The 25,378-nt window shown below is 42.9% G+C and overlaps 1 protein-coding gene across 2 annotated transcripts in view; it reads left to right on the top strand.

The window, feature by feature from the left end:
• The window catches only part of LAPTM4B (lysosomal protein transmembrane 4 beta), a 64,114-nt gene that overhangs the window by 8,826 nt on the left and 29,910 nt on the right, over positions 1–25,378 (top strand). For both annotated transcript variants that reach the window (XM_064442348.1, XM_064442346.1), the window contains exons 2-4: positions 7,846–7,957; positions 15,933–16,006; positions 16,649–16,771. In XM_064442348.1, the coding sequence (XP_064298418.1) occupies positions 7,846–7,957; positions 15,933–16,006; positions 16,649–16,771 (309 nt within the window). The remainder of the gene's footprint in view (positions 1–7,845; positions 7,958–15,932; positions 16,007–16,648; positions 16,772–25,378) is intronic.

The raw sequence follows: 25,378 nt of genomic DNA, 5'->3' as shown, positions 1-25,378 counted from the left end.
AATGCAATGTAAAAGCAGCAAAGAATCCACTGACAAATTTGCATACAAATATCCTATTTCCTTAAACCATGACAGGACTAAGATTAAGTATATTACAAATTAAACTCTATCTCTAGGGAAGCAGAAACCTCCAGTGTGCATCCTGCACAGTTTGCCCATCTAATTTTTCTTTTATAAATTTAGTCATTACTGTATTTCGTTAGTAACAGACCTCTTGTGGTTTGGGTTTTAGGACTCTTAAAAGGCTGGCAGTAGGCAGCAGTTGAGTCATTTGTATAGAAGAGTGCTGATAAAATATGCTGGACTTCCTATATCAATTTAATCAGCATAGCCTTTAAAGTTCAATGCTTAGTGTCATTATAATAAACACAGTTGAGATTATATATAAAGTCTGATTAAAATATTTTATGCAGCTTTCTATTATATGCTCTCTGTAATATGCCAGTCTGAGCCTGCCTGGCCTGAGCCTGGATCATTCTTTGACTTCTCATGAGTAATTTGGAAAAATAAGCAACAAGAATTGCAAACTCTACCCTGCCTTCTCCAGATTAAAGAACACAAAAACTTAATTGCTACTTCTGATCTGACTAATGCTCTCCCTATTCCAGTGCATTATTTCAGGCAGCAGCTAGAAACATATGCTTTGAGAAACTGCACAGGGAAGTAAGAAAGAACAACTTGTGCAGGGAAGAAATTTTCTTTTATTCTACTATTATTTTAAGGTAGGCAATAACCTGAAGCACGAAGGCTTGTATTTTGTTTTTAAGATGCTTTGTAACAACAACTGAGCACTTGCATATTTTCTGAATAAACAGCTCATCCTTTTCTGTATTCCTCCAACCTTTTGGCTTCAGTAATAATGTCTGATAATGACTTTCACTGGTGAAAGGGGTGAAGGATTTCCTTTAACCCAACTCTACTTTGCCATCTTTCTGTTTCCCTTCAGGCTGCTATGTTTCATTGGGTGAAAAGATAACTAGGTGTGTCTGGCTTTCCTTCCTTGGACCATTCCTCATTTTGTGTATCACTAACACATCTGCTGTTTGTCCCCCAGCATTGGAGAGTTGAAACATTTTCATTAGCATGAGGCAGAAGGCTTACATGGCAGAAAAACAGAGAGGTATCTACTCTGACAGCCAGGATTCTCCTGCTCCTCCTTTCCTAGGAGTTCAAGCCACTGACTGAGGTGTGATCAGATGTAGCTCCTGGGTCCTATGCACCCTGTAGCATGAACTATGAAGCATGTCCTATGCACCCTATGCATGACTGAATAATTGCCATGAGATCTGTAAAAAACCTTGGGCACACAGTGGGGACACCTTGTTCCTTCTCACATTGGTTTCCTGCTCTCCACAGCAGTCAGACAGCCGTAAAACCTTTATTGCTAAAATTGCCTCCGTGTTTCCTCTTTAACCAGAATTCAGAAAAAAAATATACTTTGCCTAACAGAGAGAGAAAAAAGAGAGAAAAATCTGCCGATTTGGGGCGGTAGATCATAAACTTTAAGTCATCATCAGTGCTAATAAAAGAAGTTTGGGAAAGGTGCCCCATATAGCACAAATCTATCCTGAACTATTGAGTTAAACATGACTTTTTTTCCTTTTTGTAGAGTTCTTTTGTCCTTTTGATGAACAAAAGTGTGTTTGCTTTTATTAATATCTTCTATGCTAAAAGAAAAAAGCAAGAAAAATGCAAAGAATGTGCCAAGTGAGAAGGCAACAATATACAGCGGTAGATGGGGAGAATTAAGGATGTTGAGTTAGCTTAACTGTACATTTTCCATACATTCTTACATTTTCTAACAGTGCTACTGACTTCAAATATCCAAGTATTCTAAAATATGTACAGATTTCTGTTGTTAGTTTAGTTTCAAGGAGCAAAATAGTTTAAGACTGGGGGTTTGCTTCTACAGAGAACGAGCACTTAGAGTTATAAACCTCCCTTGAGTTTTTTGAAGGGGGATGGAGGGTATGGAGTTTTGCTTGAGAATTTCTTCAGTTATATTAAAAACATTTAGGCTTTCTTACTAGTAAAATTAATGTAATTGGTGATTTGCTTCAACAGTATCTCTGTAGAAGGCAACAAACTAAACCCTGACAGTTTTGTGGATTGTAAAAAATATGCTAGAATTGTGTGTGACAGTTCAAAACCAGGCCAAGGTTTAGGAGCCTTGGTCAGAAACAACCCAAGATGGCTCACTGTTCAAAACCCTCAGAGAAATTTGCTGTTATTTGCTGCTCAGTCACAACCATTTTTCTTTAGAAACATCAACTCCTTTTTCATCTGGTAGCTCGTACTATGTGAGGTACAGGACTATAGAGTAAACTACAGTGATGTTTCCAATAACTAGCTGATGATATCAATCCCAGTATATATTGAATATATATTGAATATATATTGAATATATATTGAATATATATTGAATATATATATATCGAGTATATATAGTGAATTATAATTCACTAATACGAATTACAGAAAATTGGGGGGTTAATGCAAAATGACCGTGTTTTCATTATATCTACTTTTTTCATTGTTTTCTATACAAAAAACCCCAAAGTTTATCTCCTCTTATCTAAAAGCATGGGGTTTTATACCTAAATATTACTGGAGTGTTGTTCACTGTCATTAAACCAGCTCTCTGGAACTGTAAAGGACCCTTGACAGAGAGCATGGGTGGCAAGTTAGTGCTCCACCAATGCAGAGGTTTGAGTGTGCTTAAGTTCAGTGAGGCTGAAACAGATCCAGAATTAACAGTGTATATACATCTTTCACCAGATAGACAGCATCCAGACCATTACATGCATGAATAAATTGATCCCTATAAATATAAAGAACTCTCTTCACTGCATTAGGATGTCTTGGGAGAACAGTGGTAGAATATTTGTAGAGGGCACCCTGTGGACTTCAATAGAAACATTGGTGTATTTTTAATGCAGCGTATTGAGTTAAAGTAAGTTTAATATTTCCTCTTCTGAAGTCCTTTATCAGAGCAATTTTATTTCAACCCTTGACTGTAAGCTGGAGGAAGGCAAGGACAAATAAAGTCCTGCTATTTCTTGTAGTATTTACGGACATCTATGTAAGTCACTGGCTTGAGGATTTCTCTGTCTGAGTTGGAGATCAGCAAAAAGATCTGTGTTAACGGCATGCTCTTAGGGGCTACTGGAACTAATTTTCTTTTAGGTAAGCTGGGATAGATATAATGCAGCTGCACTTCTGTGAAGGGTCTGAAATTATAGTGATACCCATTTTCTCATCACCTGTTGATACAGTGGTTTCTGACACCTTCCCTCCCCTGCATTTTATCTCCATGGGTCACCAGAGTTCACTGCTGATCTCTGGAACAAATGATGAGGAAAAGAAGACAACTCGCTCATTGGTGGCAGAGGTCTGAAATTTCAGTGCATTATATAGTTTCTAAATGGTGGATGCTGTCTGTGGAAGACATGAGGTTGCTTCCTTGCATCCTAAACACTGCACGTTCCCTCTGGCAGAGCTGCTTCACATCATACATAAGCTGCTGGTTCTTTATCACAGTACAGATGGAAGCAGTAGCAGTGGCTGGTGGTGCTGGTCCTCCTTTCAGCATGTGCTGCCTTTATCCCTCATGCCTGCATGTACCTTCTCTCACACAGTTGTTGCTGTTTAAAATACTTCTACTCAAATCTGAAACTGTGTTTTGTAAGCCTAGAGCAGGAAATCCAAGTAATGCTCCAATATTTGGATTAGCTATCTCCTCCATAATATGTCCTGTTTTCCTGTTTTCATTACATATTCTGGGGTCTCTACAAAGCAGAGTTATTTTCCTCCTCTACACTGATAAGGAGGTGGATGTATTCTACCTGGTTGCTAGAGAAGCAAGATTGGGGCATGTTTAAAATTATTATTTTATTTCTGTATCAGGATAAGAGGACAGTTGGGCATTTCTAGGGCTTTCTTTGGGATCTTTGTCCAGTCTCTTGTTATGGCACTCTGGGTACCATCCTGGAGGTGCTGAGCCCTGGTGCAGAACTGGGGGCTGGTAATGGCCTCCATCAACAGCCCCCATATGGCAGGTGGTGAACCAGGGCCAGGGGCCATTGAGGGAGCCCAACCAGGAGCAAAAGGGGACAAGACCAGGGACACAACTGGAGACAAGCTGCAACATGCATTCAAGGCGACCACCCCAGAAGCATGGATGGAGACCGGCACTCCGGTGGTGCCACTGGGGCAGGGACTGATGACCCCAGGCTGAGCTGAAGTCCTGGGCCATGGGCAGGGGTGTGGGGAGGCCTAAGATGTAGCTGGGAAGGGCCGGTAAGGCCTGTTAGTACCCCTGGGGCTCCTGTCCTGTAACTCTGGGTAGCTCTATGGCTGTAACCAGCAGCAGGACCCAGTGGTCACAGTTCTGACTTGGTAGTGCAACATCTTATATTTTATTCTTACCACTGAACACCACCCTGCCGCATGGTCATGAACATGTTTCTGTTTCTCCATCCATAAAAGGAGGACTACGTGTGTCATTGATTGGGGCTTAGTTGTCCTCTGTAGGGCTTAGTTGCTTACTGAAACTTTGCATAATGAAAATTCTTTCTAAGTATTGTTAATTAGTCATTACATTATTTGTTGCTGAAGGAATGTAAAAGATCTTGAAGGAAATCTTGGTCCTATTGAGAGAGCAGAAAAATCTCCTTTGCTTTTCTTAGAACAGAGATTTCAACTCTCATATGATCCACATATATCAACAGGGAATCACTTTATGCTCTGGTCCTTGATTATGTGTCCTTGGAAGATGCTACATCAGTAAATTTTTAGGCACATTAAATGTATGCATTGAAGCACTTTCCAAAATTCAACGGTCGTATCACGTTCAAGACAAAAGAAAAACCATAACAAATACAATATACCCAACTGCACATACATTTTTTTTCTCAGAGAAAGCGGGTGAGCAAATGAAGACACGGTGCATTTCCCTTGCACTGCTGACAGCACAGTTGGAAGGTGCTCAGAGATCATTATGAGGATCTCAAGAGTACATCCTGATAGAACAGAAAAGTGTGCACTAAAGAGCATTAGACAGATTCCTACTAACCACAGCAGATTTCAGGTCAGGCAAATGCAATCTGTGTTTTATACGGAGACTTAAAGGCAATGCTGACAAACACGTAATCTGAATCTGGACATATCCATATGGAGAAAGCAGAGTGCCTAGGTCAGTATTTTATGAATCTTCCTGACTATATCTGTACAAAAGATTAAACTTGTATGCCTTTAAAATAGCAACACTATATACATTTATAGCTTCTGATTGATTCGTTATTTTAAGGACTTTTCTTAAGTAACATATTTATTACTGTCATACATCCTCCATCTTGCCACAAAAGAGTGTAAAACAAGAACTGGATTGCAATATAAAGTTAGACATAACGTTAAAAATTAGTAGATCTTATAGAATATAACTTTGAAACTTGATGCTCATCTGATCTGTCTTCAAAGCCAATCCAAGACCATCTACGGCTACAGCATTCCCAACACAAAGCCATATAACTGTTCTATGAAAAAATGCAGTAATGAAGATCTCTCACCCACTCCAGACAATCTCTTCTGTTGTCTGATTGTTCTTATTGTTCAGCAAGCTGCATAACCTGTATTTCCTTTTGCTGTAATTTTAATCTGTTACTTACTCATCTCGCAGTGGAAAGTCTATCACCACCTCCTTTTCCTCACCTTTCTGCATATAAAAGACTGAGAGCATTTCCCTCTGCCTTCTCACTAAACAACACAATTTTCCCTGTCAGTAACACTTTCTACATGTCTGATCACCCTCTGTTCTGTTGCAGGACCCTCTGCAGGTACATTTTAGGACTTTGAACTGGGCCCTATCTGCAGAGGCACTGTGGAGGGCAAGTGGGAGGATGACTTGTGTGTCTAAAACCCAGGTTTTGCCCACCACCATGCAGCCGTGAAGATGAGCTCATGGATGGCACTGAGTCACGTTAATTCACTGTCATACCCAGAGTCTTTTCTGAGGAACTGTTACCTACTCAGTTATTTCTCCCCTTGTTCTTCTGCAGTTTGTCACAAATGTGATGCGTGATGCTTGTTGGTACTGAATTGTGCTCTATTGTTTGAATTCTGACATAGTTGCTCAAAATCTTTCTAAGCTTATCTGCTAAAGTGCTTACAGTTTGGCATTGTCTGCAAATTAAAAAAAAGATAGACGTCACAAATGACTTGAAATACCAAGTATTTCAACAATCCTGGAGAACCCTAATCAATATATCTTCAGCACTGGCTGGGAATCCCTGGCAACTATTATTTCATTACAACTACCCAGCTGGTTGTGCACTCACCTTGCTGCACTTTCAACCAAACCAGGTTTTCCTAGCTCATTTACGAGAACTTTTTAATGTCAAAAGGCTTGTAAGATGCAAAGAAATGATATCTACTGCTTTTTCCCTGTCCACAAGGCCTCTTAGCCTGTCAGAGAAGGAAAAGATGATGAATTAATTACAGTTTGTCCTTGACAAGCCCACGGTGATTGTTGGTTATAACAATAAAATTTGAAGTACTAATTGGAAGAATGCTTGATTATCTGGTTTTGGGTTTATTTTATTAATAAATCTCACATTCTAGCCATAAATTCTTTATATGTCCTTTCTGCTTTGTAAAGGCATAAACTGTGCTTGCTCTTTCCCCACCTTGTGAACTCAGTCTGTTCTCAAAAATTTTTCAAAGGTTGTTGCTAACAGATCTTGTATCAGCTAAACTTGATGGAATTTGCCTATCAAAAAGTATTTATCTTACCCCAGAAATTCTCTAGCCTGTTCATGTCTTATTATAGCCTGTGTTCCTACGCCTTTTGTTGCTGTTAGTAACCTGTGATCAGATTAGGATGACTTCGAAGTGAGAATCAAAGCAATGAAAATCCATGCTCCTCAGCATACTCAATCATCAGCTTTCTTCTCTCCATCTTCCTGTTCATCAGTTATCTTCCTAGTTCTCTAGAATAATCTTTTAGCCAAGCTGTGTTATTTCAGGCTGAGCAATCTTCTTTTCTGCAATTAGCCCTCTCCACTTCAAAGTAATATGAGCATTTTGTTCAGATTTGTTTTAAAACATAGCTCTTGGCTACCTCTGTGTTCCTCTCATAGCTGATACTTAACAATCTGCTTGTACTGAATCACTTGATACTATATTCTTGCATTTAAATAATTTATTGCGTTTCATAGCCAAAACCTCAGCGTATGTGAACGTATCTCTGTGCCATATGATACAGGAACATCTGCATCAGATGATGGGCTCGGTTGCCACTCATCCCGTCTCCTCAAGGCCTTCTGGTTTAGCAGGTCACGTGAATCAGCTCCATCACTCATGACCTCTTCTAAAATTCAGCCTCTTTCAGCAAATCAGCTCCTCTTTGATCACCTGGCACTTTCACAGGGCCTGTCCCCAGTTGCAGCTCTGCAGTGCTAATAATCCTTTACTACAGCACTCATGTAATAATCTCAAAATCATTGTTTTCAACTGATTTTAGTTTTTGCAACAGAACAAACTGAAATGTATGTGTTAACATGCTTTATAATCTGAAAGAGCAGTGGTAACTTGTCTGATGGTGTGGGAGAGAGTAGGAACAAAAAGGGGTAATCCATGTTTTGTTTCATTTTCCTGCTACCACTTAGGGAAGAAATAGGTCCTGTTTACACAAACCCAGAGAAACTAATTGCAGTGTTAGTTAAATACTGCGGTTTTACAGTCAGAAAACTCCATAGCTGGCATGGAGTGTGGCAGGTATATACTACTGAGAGCTTTTCCAGAGATTACTTTTACAGTCTTACTCTTTTCCCTTTTTCCTCTCTATAGATTATCAATTCGGTGGTATTGCTGATCCTGCTGAGCGCCCTGACCGATCCTGACCAGTACCACCTAACCAGTGCTGAATTAGGGGGTGAATTTGAATTCATGGATGATGCCAGTAAGTACAAACTGCCTAAACACTAGCAGTCGTTGCTCACGCATTTATGTAACTGTCCTATCATTTCATTAATTATTGTCCTTTAATTATTGCTCACCCTGGTATCCTACAGATGCATTTTTATTGTGAAAGGTGTATTCATGGCACAGTTCAAACTGGTTACCTAGTAGTAACCGTATCTGTTACCTATTAGTAATTCATCTGCTCTACTGTGTCCTGGCTTGGCAGGGGCTGAGCCAACCCTTGACATAGAGATGTTATCCCTGAGCATGGTGCTGAAAGACCCAAGGGGATTTTGCACGACATAGGGAAATATGGAGTCTCTGCACCCCCCAGTACCATGTCTGGTAGTGCATGCACAGGCATAAGAACCCAAACTGCAATTTATGTAACTGGCTGAATGTGTTCATTCATGTTGTACTTATTTACATATCCTCCATGTGCACATGGCATGACTCACACAAACCTGTTGTAAGAGATGCAAGTATAAATATTATCTGTATAGTCATAGGTGTATTAGTGATAACACAGGACCAAAGGACATCATAGAAAATCTTCAATACAGTTTTAGGGAAGGATGGACCAGGCCATTTATGTCTCCTGCAAAAACCCCCTGTCCTTTGCAAATGCTTCTTTCTTCCATAACTGTTTCAAATTATTTGGCTTACTTTAATCACAGAATCACAGGTTGGAAGGGACCTCAGGGATCATCTAGTCCAACCTTTCTGGGGAAAGCACAGTCTAGACGAGATGGTCCAGCACCCTGTCCAGACGACTCTTAAAGGTGTCCAACGGGGCCGAGTCAACCACTTCCCTGGGGAAGTGTTCACTTCCTCACTGTGAAAAATTTCCCTCTGGTGTCCAATCGGAATCTCCTCAAGAGCAACTTGTGTCCATTCCCCCTTGTCCTCTCCATGTGACTGCTTGTAAAAAGGGAGTCTCCATCTTTGTAGCTGCCCCTGAAGTACTGGTACATGGTGATGAGATCCCCTCTGAGCCTCCTTTTCTCAAGGCTGAACAAACCCTGTTCTCCCAGCCTATCCTCATATGGCAGGCTTCCCAGTCCTTTGATCATCTTGGTGGCCCTTCTCTGGACCCCCTCCCAGTCTGTCCACATCCTTTTTGTATAGCAGGGACCAGAACTGTACACAGTACTCCAGGTGTGGCCCGACAAGCACTGAGTAGAGCGGGGTGATGACTTCTTTCTCTCTGCTGGAGATGCCCTTTTTGATGCAACCCAGCATCCTGTTGGCCGCCTTGGCCGCAGCAGCACACTGTTCACTCATGTTGAGCTTTCTGTCCACCGGGACCCCCAGGTCCCTTTCCACAGAGCTGCTCCCCAGCCAGGTGGATCCCAGTCTGTGCTGCACTCCTGGATTATGTTTTCCCAGGTGCAAGACCTTACACTTGTCCTTGTTGAACTTCATAAGGTTCTTGCTGGCCCACTCCTCCAGCCTATCCAGATCTTCCTGCAGAGCAGCTCTCTCTTCTGGAGTGTCTACTTCCCCACTCAACTTGGTGTCATCAGCAAAATTCATCAGGCTATACTTGATGCCATTATCCAGATCACTTATAAAGATATTGAATAACATTGGGCCCCATAGTGATCCCTGGGGGACTCCACCAGTGACACGTTGCCAGTTTGAGAAAGAGCTATTTACCACCACCCTTTGGGTGCGGCCTGTCAGCCAGTTCCCCACCCACTGCACAGACCAATGATTTATTTTGTATCTAGAAAAGTTTTCCCTCAATGTGATTTTGACAAAAATGTCTGTTTATTTTTATTTCTGCTCACAAGATCATTACCTTCAACATTTCTCACAGTAATATGAAACAAGGCCTCTTGCTAGTTACCCTGGTGTCTTGCTGCTCAGAATCGCACCCATCCACAGCAAAAAGCTCAAAGTCCTTTCCTCATTCCTACTCAAAACAATAAAAATATCAGTAGGAAAAGGAGTAGCCCCACATAGGAGAAAAATAATTGCACCCATGGTGTGTCAGAGCTGCTGGGTATCAGTTAAGGGTTGCTTATTTCCACAAGTTCTTTAGTGCAGCTATGCCTTGAGGGCCTACATTTAATTAATAATAAGGGGCAATCAGTACTTTATTGTGTCTTCATTGAAAAAACACCTATAACTTCCAACTAAAAATCTTTTTATATAACTGGATTTAAGAAAGTAAGGACCATAGTAAGTACAGATGGGCTCCCAGCTGATACTGACATATTAAAACTGACTGTCTTGTCCTAATTCTCAGAGATTAACCTTGGTAATGACTGTCTGTCGGTGTGGTTTTATATAGCCTGCCAGTGCCCAAGGCTTTAAAATAGTAATTCTGTTTTGTAATGCAATAGCTGTCAGATCAAGTACACTGGGGATTTCCATCTACACTTGAAAATTGTATTTTCTATATTTTTTTTATCGAGGCTTCTGAAGTGAACCCTGCAAGACTGTAAAACGATGGCTTATGGGCCAAGTGACCTCATTTCCATTTGGTAAAGGAAACATTTCACAGGCAGTTAAATTACCAATGAACATTTGAATTAATGTGTCCTTTTATTCTTTGACTCCCTCTGGTTTAAGCCCTTACTGAGTAAAGCCAGCTGAATCAAGCTACTGGCTTTTATAGTTACTGGAAATAGCTGGCAGGAGGGTTTTTTTTTTTCCTTTTTTCTTTAAATATGACTATATTTGTTCAAATCTGAGGAAATATTTTCTTACAAGATAAAACATCAGACAAACTTCCACGTGCTCTTGTCCTATTTTTACTTGTCTTTTTTTAAGAAATGTTTCCCAGGTTAGCAACATGTGCTGAAATTCTTTGATGTGAAACCATGAGTACAAAATACAGGAGAATACATCAATTTTTATGCTAGTGAAGGTCCCAGAGTTGTTTTCTTTATGTACTTGTGCTAGCAAACAATAATGATGGAAATACTAGTAACCATTATTCTTATTACCTTTGATGCCCCTGTCAATAGCAAACCAAAAAAGAGTGCAGACACACATTTTTGCATCTAAAATTGTTGTTCCCTTTCCCTTCTTCCTCCAACAGGCTCCCTCAAAAAACATCTGAAAATATAAACTGGAAATAAACTTATCAGATGAATCATAGCGGTGGGATCATGGCTAACAAGAAGTTAATGACCAATTTCCCTTGACTTCCAAGAAACAAGGATTCCCCCAATATTTGTATTCTCATTTATTTCTGGCTGTGCTCTGGCCTGGTTTATGGATAATTTTCAATTTTCTGTTCCAGCAGTGGGAAAAGTTCCTTTCACATGCAGAGCCAGAACCAGCCTAGGGCAAACTGTTTGAAAATGTCAATGCAGCATCAGCCCTTCTGCAAAGGGCTGCTCAACCTTAATATCAGGATTTAGTGTGGTTCCCAGGGCGTTACCAGAGGCTCCAAAATGCCTGTTCAATTAAGCAGAGAAAGGATTTACCTGAGCACTTAGAAAAAGCTGTAGATTATAGATTTTCCCTTCTATTCTAGAAAAGGAAACAAGGGGGAAAATAATCTGTCAAGACTTGCCACACAGCAGATGGATGTGCTGGAAGACACCAGCATGTGAGTTTGGCTGGCTCTCTGACATGTGCATCTGGGAGCTGTGGAAAACACTGGACTACTTCTTGTGGTGGATATTCAACTGAGCCCATTTAATATCATCTTTCTTTTTATTATTTCCTTAGGGCCTGAGGGAGTTTAGGAACTAGAAGCTGGACTAGGAAAAGTTAGAAATGTATGAGCTGCCCAACATAATACTGCTGCTGTTAAAAGACTAATAATGTCTGGGCAGGAGATGGAAAAGCCCTATAAATCAATCTGACTTCCCAGAGGGTTTCACCTGGGCTCCCTGCTCAGCTTCTCCAGATACACAGACTATGATCCTGACATATCAACAGTCCAAACAAGCAGTGAGTGTTGCTTGGTTTTATTTACTGCCTTCAGTGTGTCACAGATGTGTGTGATTCTTCATAAGTTGTTTGACAGCTAGAACTGAAATGCTATGTATGCCCTATAGAAATTGATGGGAACTTTGACACTGGTGTTGTCAACTCAGGCCAAAATCAGCCTGTGTCCCTGCCCTGGGACAGGCAGACAAGACAAGTAGAGGTCTCAGGGCAGGGTAAAGAGACGGTCTCTCTGCAGAACACGACATGCATCTGGAGTATAAAAAGAGTAATTCAAATAGAAATATTTTCTAAGAAAACCTACAGGTAGCAGGCTGGGACTTCTGTGGGGGGTAAACGGTAGAGCACATACCCTTTGTGCCTCAACCCATCAGCACCACCCCTGTAGTATGAGCCCCATGTTACAGGGAGAGGAAAAAAACTAGATCCCTGACCCAGCATAGCATATTCTGCGATGCATCTTCCCCTCTATCCTTATCCTCTGGAGTAAATGAGTTGGGCTCAAGGATGCAGAAAACCTTTTCCTTCTCATTGGCCTCCCTCCTTTGCTGGAGAAAAACTGCCACTGCTGCATGGGTTGCAACTCAGGAGGCTGCTCAGCAGCTTGCAGCAGCAGCACTGAGCTCACACAAGCAGCCTGGAGGGGAGAGCAAAGTAGTAATCCTTAGCTGGCAGCAAGGAGGCCAGGCTGCTGGATAAATAAGGCTAGGAGGGTGAGCAAAATTGACTGAGGATTGTAGGCTGCAATCTGCTTGAGGACTGTAGCTTTCTGGCCCCTGCTCTAAGAGACGAGAGCCAGCAATTAACTTCAGGGCTGGGGCAGGTGATGAGCTGGGGGATTTGAGGTCTCCATCACTCCATACAGGTCCTGGCTCAGGGACTGGCTTTGCTGGCTGCTCCTCTCTGTTCCTGCAGCACCTTCCACCAGCCTCCTCTGTAAGACAAGAGGGGAAGGCAAGGAAATGCTTGTGAGGTGGGTTTGAAGAAGCTCCAGCTGCAGAGCTTTGCATGCACAAAAGCACACCATGGCAGGAGCTCTGCCCAGCCCCAGCAGCCTCTTCTCCCCAATGTGGCAGGTAGGTGGGATCTCGCTGCAAGGTATAAGAGGCAAAAACCCAACTGGTTTCTTTAAAACCAAGCTGAAAACTCAAAAGTTGTCTAGGTCAATAGGCTGTGTAACCACTGCAGTGGTCCAAGTACCGCATTCTAGCCATGAATGCCATGGAAAGTACAGCATGGCTGGAAAAAATTCACACACCCCTATTAGCTTCTCATTTAATGTGCAACATATCTAGTTTCATTCTCATTAATTGAAGCTGATGCAACTCAAAAAACCCAATGAAGCCTTAAATGAGAAAGAGCCAGCCTGAGCCAACTAGGACTTGGCACAGCAGAGCACAGCTAGAGAGACATCAGAGACGGGGAGCATGAGTGTGTCAGACCAGAGCTTCAATGTCAAGTTTATTGCAGTTTGCTAAGCTCTGGCTCTGAACCAGTACTGCTATGGTCACGAGCAAAGCGAGGCCTGTGACTGCTGCATCTGCTGCAGATGACAATGACAGCAGCTTCCCCTTGAATACAGTAAGTAGGTGACTGGGATTAAGAATGGGCAGAAAAAATGCATGAGCAGTGCCTCCAAGCTGATCGTTAAAATAAAAATATTGATCCAAGATCCTCTTTTATAAGAGGTTCTGTTGAGGTTAGTGCCTACAGGTGGCCACTTCCACATCTCTTTTACATTACCTCAATTGTACCTGGTCTATTCAAAAGAATTTTGATTTCACAGGATGTATGTGGGCAGCCAGGGTAAAGTACCACACAAATAAGAGTATCTGAAGAGGCTGCAATACCTTGTATCAGTATGGGTTTGTTTTGTGAGTTGTTCTTCTCTTCCTCTTGAGGGCAGAATTCAGATCAGCTTTAACAGGCACAGCACAGCCTTACAGCTCCTAAAAAGCTGGAGACGGTCATGGCAATGCAGCTCAGACATCTACACTGGATGTCTGGATTCTCTGCACAGTCAAGGAGGTGAAGGAGGTACCTCTAAAGAGCAATTTGAGATGAAGAGCAATTTGGGATTCACTGTGATGTCATCCCCTCCCGAATTACAAGCAGGAAGCCCAGCTGCCTCCCAGTGGCATTTCCAAGCACCCACAAGCAGAGCTGCATAAAGCCACTGGGTAGGAAGCAGTAAGTGCAGGGGTGCAGCTAACCTCAGTGCTGGTGCCTCTCTGGGTAAGACCTGCTTATTTTGACAATAAGACAGTTTCAAGCATTGGCACTATGAGTAAGGACATCTGGACTCCAGGTCTTCATCAGACTACAGTGGTTTAAACATGGTCCTCCAAGTGTTCATGAAAGGGGCTCCACCCATTTAATTAGGAAGTAGTCTGCAATAGGGCTTATTCTGTTGCATTTGAGTCCCTATGCAATCACAGGGTCAAAATCTGGGGGCAAGAGGGAGAGCGAAAGGGTCCTGAAACCCAGGACACAGGCACTGCCCTGGAAAAGGGGAGATATGGTTTCCTAAATCCTTAATCCTGCCATTGGTAGGCATGGTACCCAAGCAGCCTGTAGCCCAATGTACATAAGTGCTCTCTGGAGACACCCTCACCAGCCAGTGACAGCCTCCTTTTGCTCATTTTTCCACTAGCTTCACAAGTCTCAGGTTCCTCTCTGCATCAAGGGCCAGCAGAAATCAGGATTAGTGTCAGCAGGAGCTCTGTGCTAGTGCAGGTTTGCATTCCTTCAGGCAGAGGAGGGTCAAGGAATTGGTCCTTTGTCTTCTACATGGATGATAATACTGTTGGGCTGGAAAAAATGACAGAAAAGACTTAGTGTCTGTCCTTCCTCAGCCATGACCTGAGTGAACCTGCACTGCTGCCTGGTGGCTGTAGGTGAGACCTCTCCACAGCTACCAGATCAGGACCTTTCAGGGACTTTGATGCAGGCTCCAGGGCACCTACTCAGAATGTCATTTTGATGCAGCCAGGGAGGTGGAGGGACTGTCCCTTGCTGCAGGATGCCCCTTATCATGTGCTGGAGTTAGATGTTGTGCCAAGTCTGTGACCAAATGGAGGCATCTTCACACTTTGAATGCCTCCAAAGTCAGGCAGTGATGGGTATTGACCAGCTTGAACAGGGTCATGTATTTGTGTGCTTCAAGTCCACCAGGCTGGTAGTTTAAATGCACTTGGTTGATGGCAATATGAACAACAGGTATCTCACAGATACCTAAAGAGCTGGGTTCTCTAAATTCATGTCCTCTATACATCAGGTCCTCTCTCCTCTTTGTGCATGGACTTAGCCTCAGAAAAGTAGTTGCCATGTTCATTTTCACTCCCAAACTCACTTTAACATTAGGTTCAGAAATACACTTCTGGTATCCTGACTATGGCTTCTAATGATATCAAGGAAGGTGTACAGGAAAAGAACAAACATATGTAATTCCTTCCCCCCCCCCCCCCCCCCCCAAATCTCCTTCTAGCTGTTTGTAGCTTAGGAACTTCTTAAAACTAATGAAAAGTTAATTGAGAGCTGAGCTGCAAGAAAAAGATAGGAGTCCTGTAATTACTCCAATCAACACCTTAAAGAGTATTTTGCTTCTTTTACTGCTTCACCTTTCTGGACAGTTATACATCTTCATTAATAAACTGTATATCTCTGTAGTATTCTTGGTCAAAATAAAAATTTTCAAGATATTATTTCTGCTGTAACATGCCCCTACCTGCCAGTTTGGTTTTAAAAATTCATTTCTGATTTTCCAAAGTTTTTAGAGATATGTAAGCAAGAAAAAAATTAAATCAGTCATGGCATCTCCACAGCCTCATAGAGGTTGCAGAAGCTTGCATGGTGTAATCACTGTCTGTGCTTCTCATGTTTAGGAGGTTTCCCGCAAGAGCCAGAGATTTCCGCCAGCAATGGCTGAGTGATGCATCTGACCCCATCTCCACCCCACTTCCCACCCTGCCCTTTGAGATGCTTTGCACAAGGTAGATGGCAAAATAACTGAACCAAGCTCTGAATTTATCTGCAACCATTTTGATGTGTTTCTCTTCTAGATATGTGCATTGCCACAGCAATTTCTCTTCTTATGATTCTGATCTGTGCAATGGCTACATATGGCGCCTATAAGGTAATTCATTATATTCGGTGAAGACATGAATCAAGTGAACTACGTAACTCTGTAGAAACTAAATTAAGAAAATTGCTTTCTACCAATTTCTTGTTTACTTGTTTAGCTGAAAACTGAGAGGGAAAAAAAAGTCAAAAAGGCAGCAGAACTGATTGCTTAGATCAGTGATATCCCAGGGCCGCGCGCTGCAGGCAGGAAGACTGCCCAGTTAGGTTGACTATCTGCAGTTTCAAATATGAGTAAGCTCTGGGCAAACTCTGAATTGAGAGAAATAAATCTTGTTCCTACCAAAATTAAATGAAATTTTCCCCATTCACCTCCCAAACCTGTGGTTTTCCCCAGTATTAATCTTATTAATTAGGGGAAAAAAAGTGTCATGTGGTTTCTAAATGTCCCAGTGTAACAAGTTGTGGGACTTACATACACCACACATATTACTGCAGTTCAGCAGCCAAGCTGGCTTGGCCAATCCTTTTGGCTGAATGTCTTATTTCTTTTAGCTGATTTAACAAGTTCTTTTCTCTTACGGCTTCATTTAATGTAATGCATTTTGTCAAATGTTATGTAGATTTTAGTGCAGAAAGACCTACATCGTCTATTTTAAATTGTGGCTGATGGGTTTTTAATTTCTTTCCTTTTTAGCAACATGCAGCTTGGATCATCCCTTTCTTCTGTTACCAGATCTTTGACTTTGCTCTCAACGCGTTGGTTGCCATCAGTGTACTCGTCTATCCCAGCACAATTCAGGACTACCTCCGCCAACTGGTAAATCACTCTATGTTCACAAGCCTTTGGGGGCTTTGGGGGAAAAACTGCAAGGTGCACAGTTTGCCCTGTATTTCTAGCCAACAGTTTATTATTGAGTTTCTATGCAGCCCTTGAAGAGTCCTCTCAGTCCTTGCTAGTCTGTGTTCAACATCCTTGCAAGGTTACTTTACTAACTTATCACACTATTTGTGCAGAGCTCTGGAGTTTTGCAATGCTGCAGAAGCTCTCAGCACCACTTCATTTAGAATGAGACTCATATTGCAAGATATAGATAATAACTAATTGCTTTTGGATTCAGCCTTATTGTGTTCATATCCAGTGGCTTCTTTTTGATGCTATTTCAAGGATGTTTTGTTGCTCCTTTTAATGTATTTGGTGGCTTTAACACAGATTTAATTAGGCAGGAGTTTGATTCAATGTAGGTTTGGTTTTGCTAGAAAATATTATCGCATTCTGTCTTAGGGGCGATTAGAGGCTGCCTTCTTGCCATGGTCTACATTGGCCAAACATCCATAGCCAGTATTGTGCAAACATGATCGCAACCACCTACAGCAAAGACAAGAGCCCATCAGCCTCTGTCTCATCCAGGACCATGTGCCATGTCCAACAAGGTTCAGGTGGAGTTGCAGAGCTCTGGGAGAAGCTAACGCTGCCACTGTGTCTGAAAATCTGCCTTGAGAACCTGAATATAGATTACCTTGGCTGTGAACTCTGTTATGTGGCTGGAAAACTAGCTAGGGCAGTATAAATAACAGGTAATGAGAAACAGCAGGCAGATAAGTAGCCACACAAATCTCCGGGAAGAGGGAATGTGTCAAGCCAGCAGGAGCTGGCATGCATCAGGGGCCTGTTATCCTTTGCCTTATTTAACACCCGCCTGCATTCATGGCTGATGCTACACTGGAAGAGAAGCAGAGGAATAATTCAAAACATCCTCAGAGATATGAGTAGAAAAGTGCAAATTACAGCCATAGCTTGGCAAGTGCTTGAAGCTGGCACTGCTGCTGGCTACAGCCCTGCCCATCCTTCACCTGCAGTCCTTTCCTTCTGCAGTCGTGCCACCCCTTCTCCTGTGGCAGCACAAGCATCTGCTGGCTGCAGGAGCTTCCCACGGCCTCGATTCCCAGAGCATGAGTTGTAACCGTGTTTTACTCCATCGCGGTCACTGTGAGAACATGAGGGGATGGGAGCAGGCTGGGACCTGTGCATGGAAAAGTCCCTGCTCTTCTAGTGCCACATCTAGAGCTGGCTCACCAGAAGGGTAAAGAGCAGCTGATCCTCTCAAAATGTCAGCTAAAACATCACTGTCATTCCTGCAGATAAAAAATAATAGGCACTTCAGTAGCAGAAATAGAAGGGACAGGCCTTGGAAGGTATTGGGAACAGTGCAGCAGAGCACTTAGTGATCCGTATTGCTGCTCTGGAGCATAAAAAACCTCTGGTTGCACACAACTTTGTCTTGCTGTTGTAAATAATTTTCTGGATTGGTAATGAAATCAGCAAGACTTCAGGAGTGCTAAACTGTCAGTGCTCAAAAGGCCAAGGGGGATTTCCAGGATAGTTATAGGCTGATTAGCCTGACATTGCTACCATGCAGAAGAACAGAAGTGCTGAGATGAGAGTCAATTGATAAAGGATTAGAAGAGAGGAATATGATTAATGACTGCCAGCACACTTTCACGGAAAATCAGTCCTGCAGGAAAACTCATTTTCTTTTACTGACAAGATTATTTGCTTTGTCAATAAAGATGGGCAGGGGCATAATAGACTTTCGTAAGATTTGTGACTTTGCAGCATGATACTCAGAGCAACAATAAAGCACTAGATCAATAAAGGATGTATCAAATGGATTAGGAGAGGTTAGGTGGCAGGCTGCAAAGGGTCGTGGTCAAGCCAGCCATCTGCCAGTGGGTTTCTATTTGGGTAGGGCAAGGTCCAGGAATCAGCACTAGGTCTCATGCTCATCCTGACTTCCATTAATAACCTTGATACCCAAGAGGCCATTCACAAAGACTAACATCAGCCTTGGGAGAGCTTCCCTAGACTCACTTTCTAGAGGGATCAAGTCCTCTAGCAGGAGGTTGGGAGCAGGAGCCTAATATAGCTGTTCCTCTGAAAGACCGTATCCCTGCATTGCCCAAAGTGAGCACACCTCTGCATTTCCCAGAGTCAGTATTTGTGCCTTTTCCCAGCAAAATCACTTCTAATAAAACCTGTCACTGACACCGGGATTAATGAAGAAGTAAATGACACTAAGGACAGAGCCATTAATCAGAGTGAGCTAGGCTGACTGAGAACCTGAGTTCAGTTGTGAATGTGTGTTACATTGCTATATGGAAAAAGATGTAAAAACCGGAGGAATATAAATGAGCACACAGTACCTGGGTACAGTACCTGGGATGCAGTGACCCGGTATGCAGTCTAAGGGAACTAAGTGCCAAAACAGGAGTCCCCAGGATTTTTGCTGTTGCCCAGAGCTGCTCATGGGATTTGTGGACAATAATGGACAGTAGTGGAAAGGAGACTTCCCTTCTCAGTTGGTGACATAGGTTTCATCTGTCTGTTTCTGTGTGTAAAGAATAATGCTTAGAAGTCAGAAAACATGCAGAAAAGTTCCTTCAAAAACTATATAAAAGCTGGATACATTGTAGTATGATGAGAGACAATCAGCTTTTCCTTCTTCATTTACCGAGAAAGGAGACCGAGAGGTGATGCTGTTAGAGTTTTCATATGCAGAATAATAAGGTATTAAAATGCTTTTTAAATTAGATGAGAGGGATAATGACAATGAGTAGCTAAAAGCTAAACAAAGGTAAGTTCATTTAGAAAGGAGGAGTCAATTTTATTTTATCATTCACGGTGGAGATTAATGATTGGCAAGAACTACCAAGAGCTGTGGTGAATTTTGTACAGTTAATGTCACCTGCTCAATGAAGTTTTGAAGCTTTTTGAAGCTGTTCTACATCAGCTTTGAAACTGTTTATGCCTCCTGTGTCTTAGCTGTGGTCCCAAGCACAAGTGGCTCAGCAGGAATCCCTCGGACCCTTACCTGGAAGGACCATATCAGTTGGCAAAAGGATGTCACATTTGGTTCAGAGCAAATACAGTCTCTCTGAGTGGGCAAAAGCAAAAGGAAGTGGTGAAGATCACATCTACTGGTATGAAATACTCAGACACACAGTGAGATGAAATGGAAAACAAGCTTTTCAAAATTTTAATACTAACACCATCAATGCAGTGCTAGCACCAAAATATTGTTAAACAGGCTTGTACCCATGGACTTGTTTCCCTATCTTTTAACAATACTCATGGCAGATAGGTTTGTCATCTCAAACACCACATTTAGAACAAGACTGCAGTTACTGTTCTTGTCCCTGTAGGTGAGACCTGAGTCACGCCAGTTAGGTGTGATCTCTCCTGACAATTTATGAATTACCCCCAGAGTCATCTTGCCCTCACCCCCTTTGCACAGGTCTGCCAAGGTAGGCAGAAAGCAAGGGAGCAAGGGATTGTGTTTCTTCCTGGCATTCTTACAGCGTTGACCTGTTACCAGCTTTGACTTTGGGGAATGATATTTTAGGGAGCACATATCCATAAGGGAAATGAAAAATCTCAATTGTTCTTCAAATCCATTATTGAATATCTGGAAGAAGGTATGCATTATGTAATGGAATATATTTAGCAGTCTCAGAAGATAATTTTTTTCTTGCTCTAAGGTCAAAACCCTGTGTTTTTAACCATTTCTACTTCCTTACGCTAGTATCAGGAATTATGTCATCCATTCACTTCCGTGCACATCTGACAGATTTCAGTCTGTCAGTGGTGAGTTGCAAGCTACTGCTAAACCCTCCATGTACTTTTAGCAAGATGATAAATGAGTACCTATCAACAGAGTAAGCAGAGCCCTAGCTGAAAACGTTGCAATTGTAAAATACAGAATATTGTGATCACAGGGTATCTGGTACTGTCAGCCTATATTGGATGCTGCTTTCAGAGGTGCAACTGTCTTTGGAAACTTTTTGTTGCCTTTGAATACCCAGCTGCAAACAGATGTGCCACTTAATTCCCATAAACAGCAAGAGCATCTCAGCATGAAGTGTCATATAAAATAAGTAGATGTTACAAGTCTAGTATTTGAAATATTACATGGTGCTCACATGTGCTAAAACTTTCTAAGAGTTACGCTGGGTGTCTTGGTCATTATCACTGTCACTATAAAAACAAAAACCTTCACACACACTAAATCCAGAATGTGTAAAATAAAAATTTTGGTTCTTGGAGCAGTAGTGGTCTAAAGCAGTTTGACCTAAAGCACATTTCTTTTCTTTAGACCCACCTAAGCTTTGATATACGGGCTTTCTAAAGCCTTCAAATTCACCTATGCAAACTGGATCCTCACAAATCCATGGGCCCCGATGCGATGCACCGACGAGTGCTGAGGGAGCTGATGGTTGTTCTTGCTGAGCCACTCTCCATCATCTTTGAAAGGTCTTGGAGGACAGGAGAGGTGCCCAAGGACTGGAGGGTAGCCAATGTCACTCCAATCTTCAAAAAGGGCAAGAATGAGGACCTGGGGAACTATAGGGGCAGGCAGCCTCACCTCCATCCCCAGAAAGGTGATGGAGCAGCTCATCCTGGAGGTCATCTCCAGGCATGTGGAGGACAAGAAGGTTATCAGAAGTAGTCAACATGGATTCACCAAGGGAAGATCATGCTTGACCAACCTGATAGCCTTCTGTGATGGCGTGACTGGATGGGTCAATGAAGGGAGAGCAGTGGCTGCTGTCTATCTTGACCTCAGTAAGGCATTCGACACTGTCTCCCATAGCCTCCTCACAGGCAAGCTAAGGAAGTGTGGGTTGGATGAGTGGACAGTGAGGTGGACAGAGAACTGGCTCAACAACAGAACTCAGAGGGCCGTGATTAATGGGACAGAGTCTGGATGGAGGCCTGTCACTAGCGGTGTTCCCCAGGGGTCTGTGCTGGGCCCAGCGCTGTTCAACATATTCATCAATGACCTCAGTGATGGGATAGAGTGTAACCTCATCAAGTTCGCTGATGACACCAAGCTGTGAGGAGTGGCTGATACACCAGAAGGCTGTGCTGCCATCCAGCGAGACCTGGACAGGCTGGAGAGCTGGGCCGAGGGGAACATCATGAAATTCAACAGGAGCAAGTGCAAGTTCCTGCACCTGGGGAGGAACAACCCCACGCACCAGTAGAGGCTAGGGGCTGAACTACTGGAAAGTAGCTCTGCTGAGAAGGATCTGGGAGTGCTGGTGGGCAACAAGCCAACCATGAGCCAGCAACGTGCCCTTGTGGCCAAGAAGGCCAATGGTATTCTGGGGTGCATTAAAAGGAGTATAGCCAGCAGATCAAGAGAGGTTATCCTCCCCTTCTACTCTGCCCTGGTGAGACCACAATTGGAGTCCTGTGTCCAGTTTTGGGCCCCTCAGTTTAAGAAGGATGTGGAACTGCTTGAGCAAGCCCAGTGGAGAGCTACCAAGATGACCAGGGGGCTGGAGCATCTCCCTTATGAGGAAAGGCTGAGAGTCTTGGGTTTGTTCAGCCTGGAGAAGAGAAGACTGAGGAAGGATTTCATCAATGCCTATAAATATCTAAACGGTGGGTGTCAGGACGATGGGACTAGGCTCTTTTCAATAGTGCCCAATGACAGGACAAGGGGCAATGGGCACAAGTTGGAACATGGGAAATTCCAGCTAAACATGAGAAAAAACCCTTCTTTCCTGTGAGGGTGCCAGAGCAGTGGAGCAGGCTGCCCAGGGAGGTTGTGGAGTCTCTTTGCCTGGAGACATTCAAAACCTGCCTGGACGTGTTCCTGTGCCCCCTGCCCTGGGTGTGCCTGCTCCAGCAGGGGGGTTGGACAAGGTGATCTCCAGAGGTCTTTTACAACCCCTACCATTCTGTGATTCTGTGAAATTAAACACTTAATTTTCTATCATCCGATAACAGTACACAAAATGGATTGAAGCAGAGGTGCAGAACAGGCTAGTCTGCAACTGAGTTACACAAACTTGTTTTTTATTAAAGTACAGGACTATTGCAGTTCATCTAAAGAAAATTTCAAAGTATATTAAATAGCTTTACTATGGGACTACCTGCAATGCTGCTGTCTTAACAATTCAGGTAGTATCAGTCATGCTTTTAAATCCATGGGGAAATGTCTAGAGAACATAAAAGAGATTAAAGAAATTTTTCCTATAAACTAAAGCTTAAAAAAGGAATATCCTTTCTGACATTTTTAATGCTGCTTTATAATTCCAAAGAAGTACTACTAACTTCATAGCAGAGCTTTAAAAACTCTATGGACACATTCATGTTTTCTGTCAGTTTTCTAAGATTCTGCTACTTGGAGGATTGTAACTGTTGAATGAGAATCCACACCATCTTTTAAAGCAGATTTTTTGTGGTTGAGGGGGTCGGAAAATGTGAAAGGTTACGCAAGCAGGCTGAGGGAATGAGAACGGGCTTCAGACTTGAACTTTTTATTCTTCTTATGCATTAGAAATATACAATAGGAATATACTTTCCATGCAAGTTTTAGATTCTTTTAAAGTGTCTAATAGAGCTTTGCTATGTACAAGCAGTATCATTTTTTCAGTTGAAAGTTGACCAGGGATAGTATTATGCAGGCAGCCCTCTCCATGTCTGTGATAAGGTTATAAATGACACTTTTATTATGACTTTAGCATGCCAGTGCCACACTGTTACAACTACCTGTTGTTTGTATAGAAAATTTCATCATGTCCTGCTGCAAAATCACTCCTGTATTTCCAGGGACAGGCTTGATTTTTCCTACCCAGCCATATTTCAGTCTCAGCTCGATTAAACCTTGCTCAACATTTGACATTGAGCTTTTCCCAGAAGTTGCAGCACTGAGCTCTGTGCCTGGGGTCTTCCCAGCAGCAGGATTTCAACTACTGAAACAGAACAGCAAACCCCCAGCACAGAAGCAGAATTTCTTTTCCCACCTCATACACCCACATTGGTGTTTAAGCTTATCACTGCAATCAGTGAAGAGCAATGGGTCTTTGATTCATCTGAACCACTGTTGGTACTCATTTTCTGTGGGAGTGAGTGAGATTTTGGGAGTGGCTGCTGCCATGGGGGGATCCCAAGGGCCTCCCGATGGCACAAGCTCCATGACGGTGCTGCACTAGGCAAGCCTGGAGCCAGCTGAGATGCTTCCCATCATCTTTCCTGCTTCTTTGCCAAAAGCTGCAGGTTTCGTAAATTGCTTTTCCTACTGCGCTAAACAGGTTTGTAGTTACAAGTTCAGACTCGGTGGCTTGTAGGCCGGCCTGGGCAAGCCAGCATTAAACGTCTTCTGGTCAGCTGGCGCCACCAGCCCAGTTAGCAAACAAAGGGAGCTTCTTCCACATGGACCTGCTGCCCCATGGCTATTCATCACAGCCCCAAAAGATTTTTCTCCTAGGCAGCAAGCTGGGAAGCCCCAGGAGCGGCCAGCTTTGTTTTTCATGCCTTGCACCAAGCTTTCCCAGGTGTCTGTGGGTGGAGTGACCACTGCATGGTTGCAGCACCCACTGCCTCGCTGGGGTTTGCTTGCACCTCATATCTCTTCATGACAGAGACCCAGAAAGCTGAGCACGAAGGGGACAAATCATAGCACCTGCTCCTCATGTGCTCTCCTGGCTTGCTGCTTTCAGTGATGAATTGCTGTCCTTTCACCTGAAACACTGCTGATGTAAGGGAGGGCCTGGCACTGCTCTGCAGCACATGCTGCTCCCAGACTTGGCCAAGGCTCATGGCTCCAGCAGATGTTCCTGCTCTTCAAGGTAGTGGGACCTTGCTTGGTCATTTTCCCACCCTCCTCTTGCCCCTGTGCAAGTCCCAGTTATGTTAACATCTGCAAACAGGCCATTAGGTTATGGGCAAGACTGCAGCATGCAGTCATCCAGTCTTTGACCAGAGACTGCTCCCCAAAAACCAGAGCGCAGGAGCACCAAAACCTCACTAGGAGGTTTTTTTTATTACATTTACAAACTAGTTTTTTAATAGTAGGTCAGTGCTAAAAAAATGGTTTGGGGGCAGTTTTACTGTAATTGTCCTTAACTGACTGGACTTTCTAATCACGTGCATGGCCTCTCTCCTGCAAGCAGAAGGGCAAGCTGTGGCATTAATACTTAAATTTTCTGCATGTTAGGATTGTGTTTATTTTTCAGTGCATCTTTTCTTGGTGTATACTCTTGCTTTGTTGGTCTCTGGGTGACCGCATCCACTATATTTAGAAATAACCTGTGGAAAAAAAAAAAGCAGCAACTTATTGAATTATAGCAAGCTAGTTTCCTGCAAAAGCTGTACCTCAACAAAGAAGATATGGTGATAAAAATTTCAGCCATGACATTCAGTACAGGAACAGAAACATTGCTGTCAAGAAGCGGAAAATGTGCTTATGTAACATTTATCTGCAAACGGTTACAGCTGCTGTTGATGTTAACCACTCTGAACAGTTCGTGGAAGCGCTAAATAAAGAGCTATTCTCACTAGCAACTGCCCAAAAACCCGAGAATTTCCTGATGCAGTGGGCTGAGTTCTGGTATAAGGGGTATTAAGGTGTTACTC

The sequence above is a fragment of the Phalacrocorax carbo genome, chromosome 2 (assembly GCF_963921805.1).
Source record: "Phalacrocorax carbo chromosome 2, bPhaCar2.1, whole genome shotgun sequence".
Classification (NCBI taxonomy): Eukaryota; Metazoa; Chordata; class Aves; order Suliformes; family Phalacrocoracidae; genus Phalacrocorax; species Phalacrocorax carbo.
The sequence above is the reverse complement of the archived record's forward strand: the minus strand, read 5'-3'. Positions and strand labels throughout refer to the sequence as shown.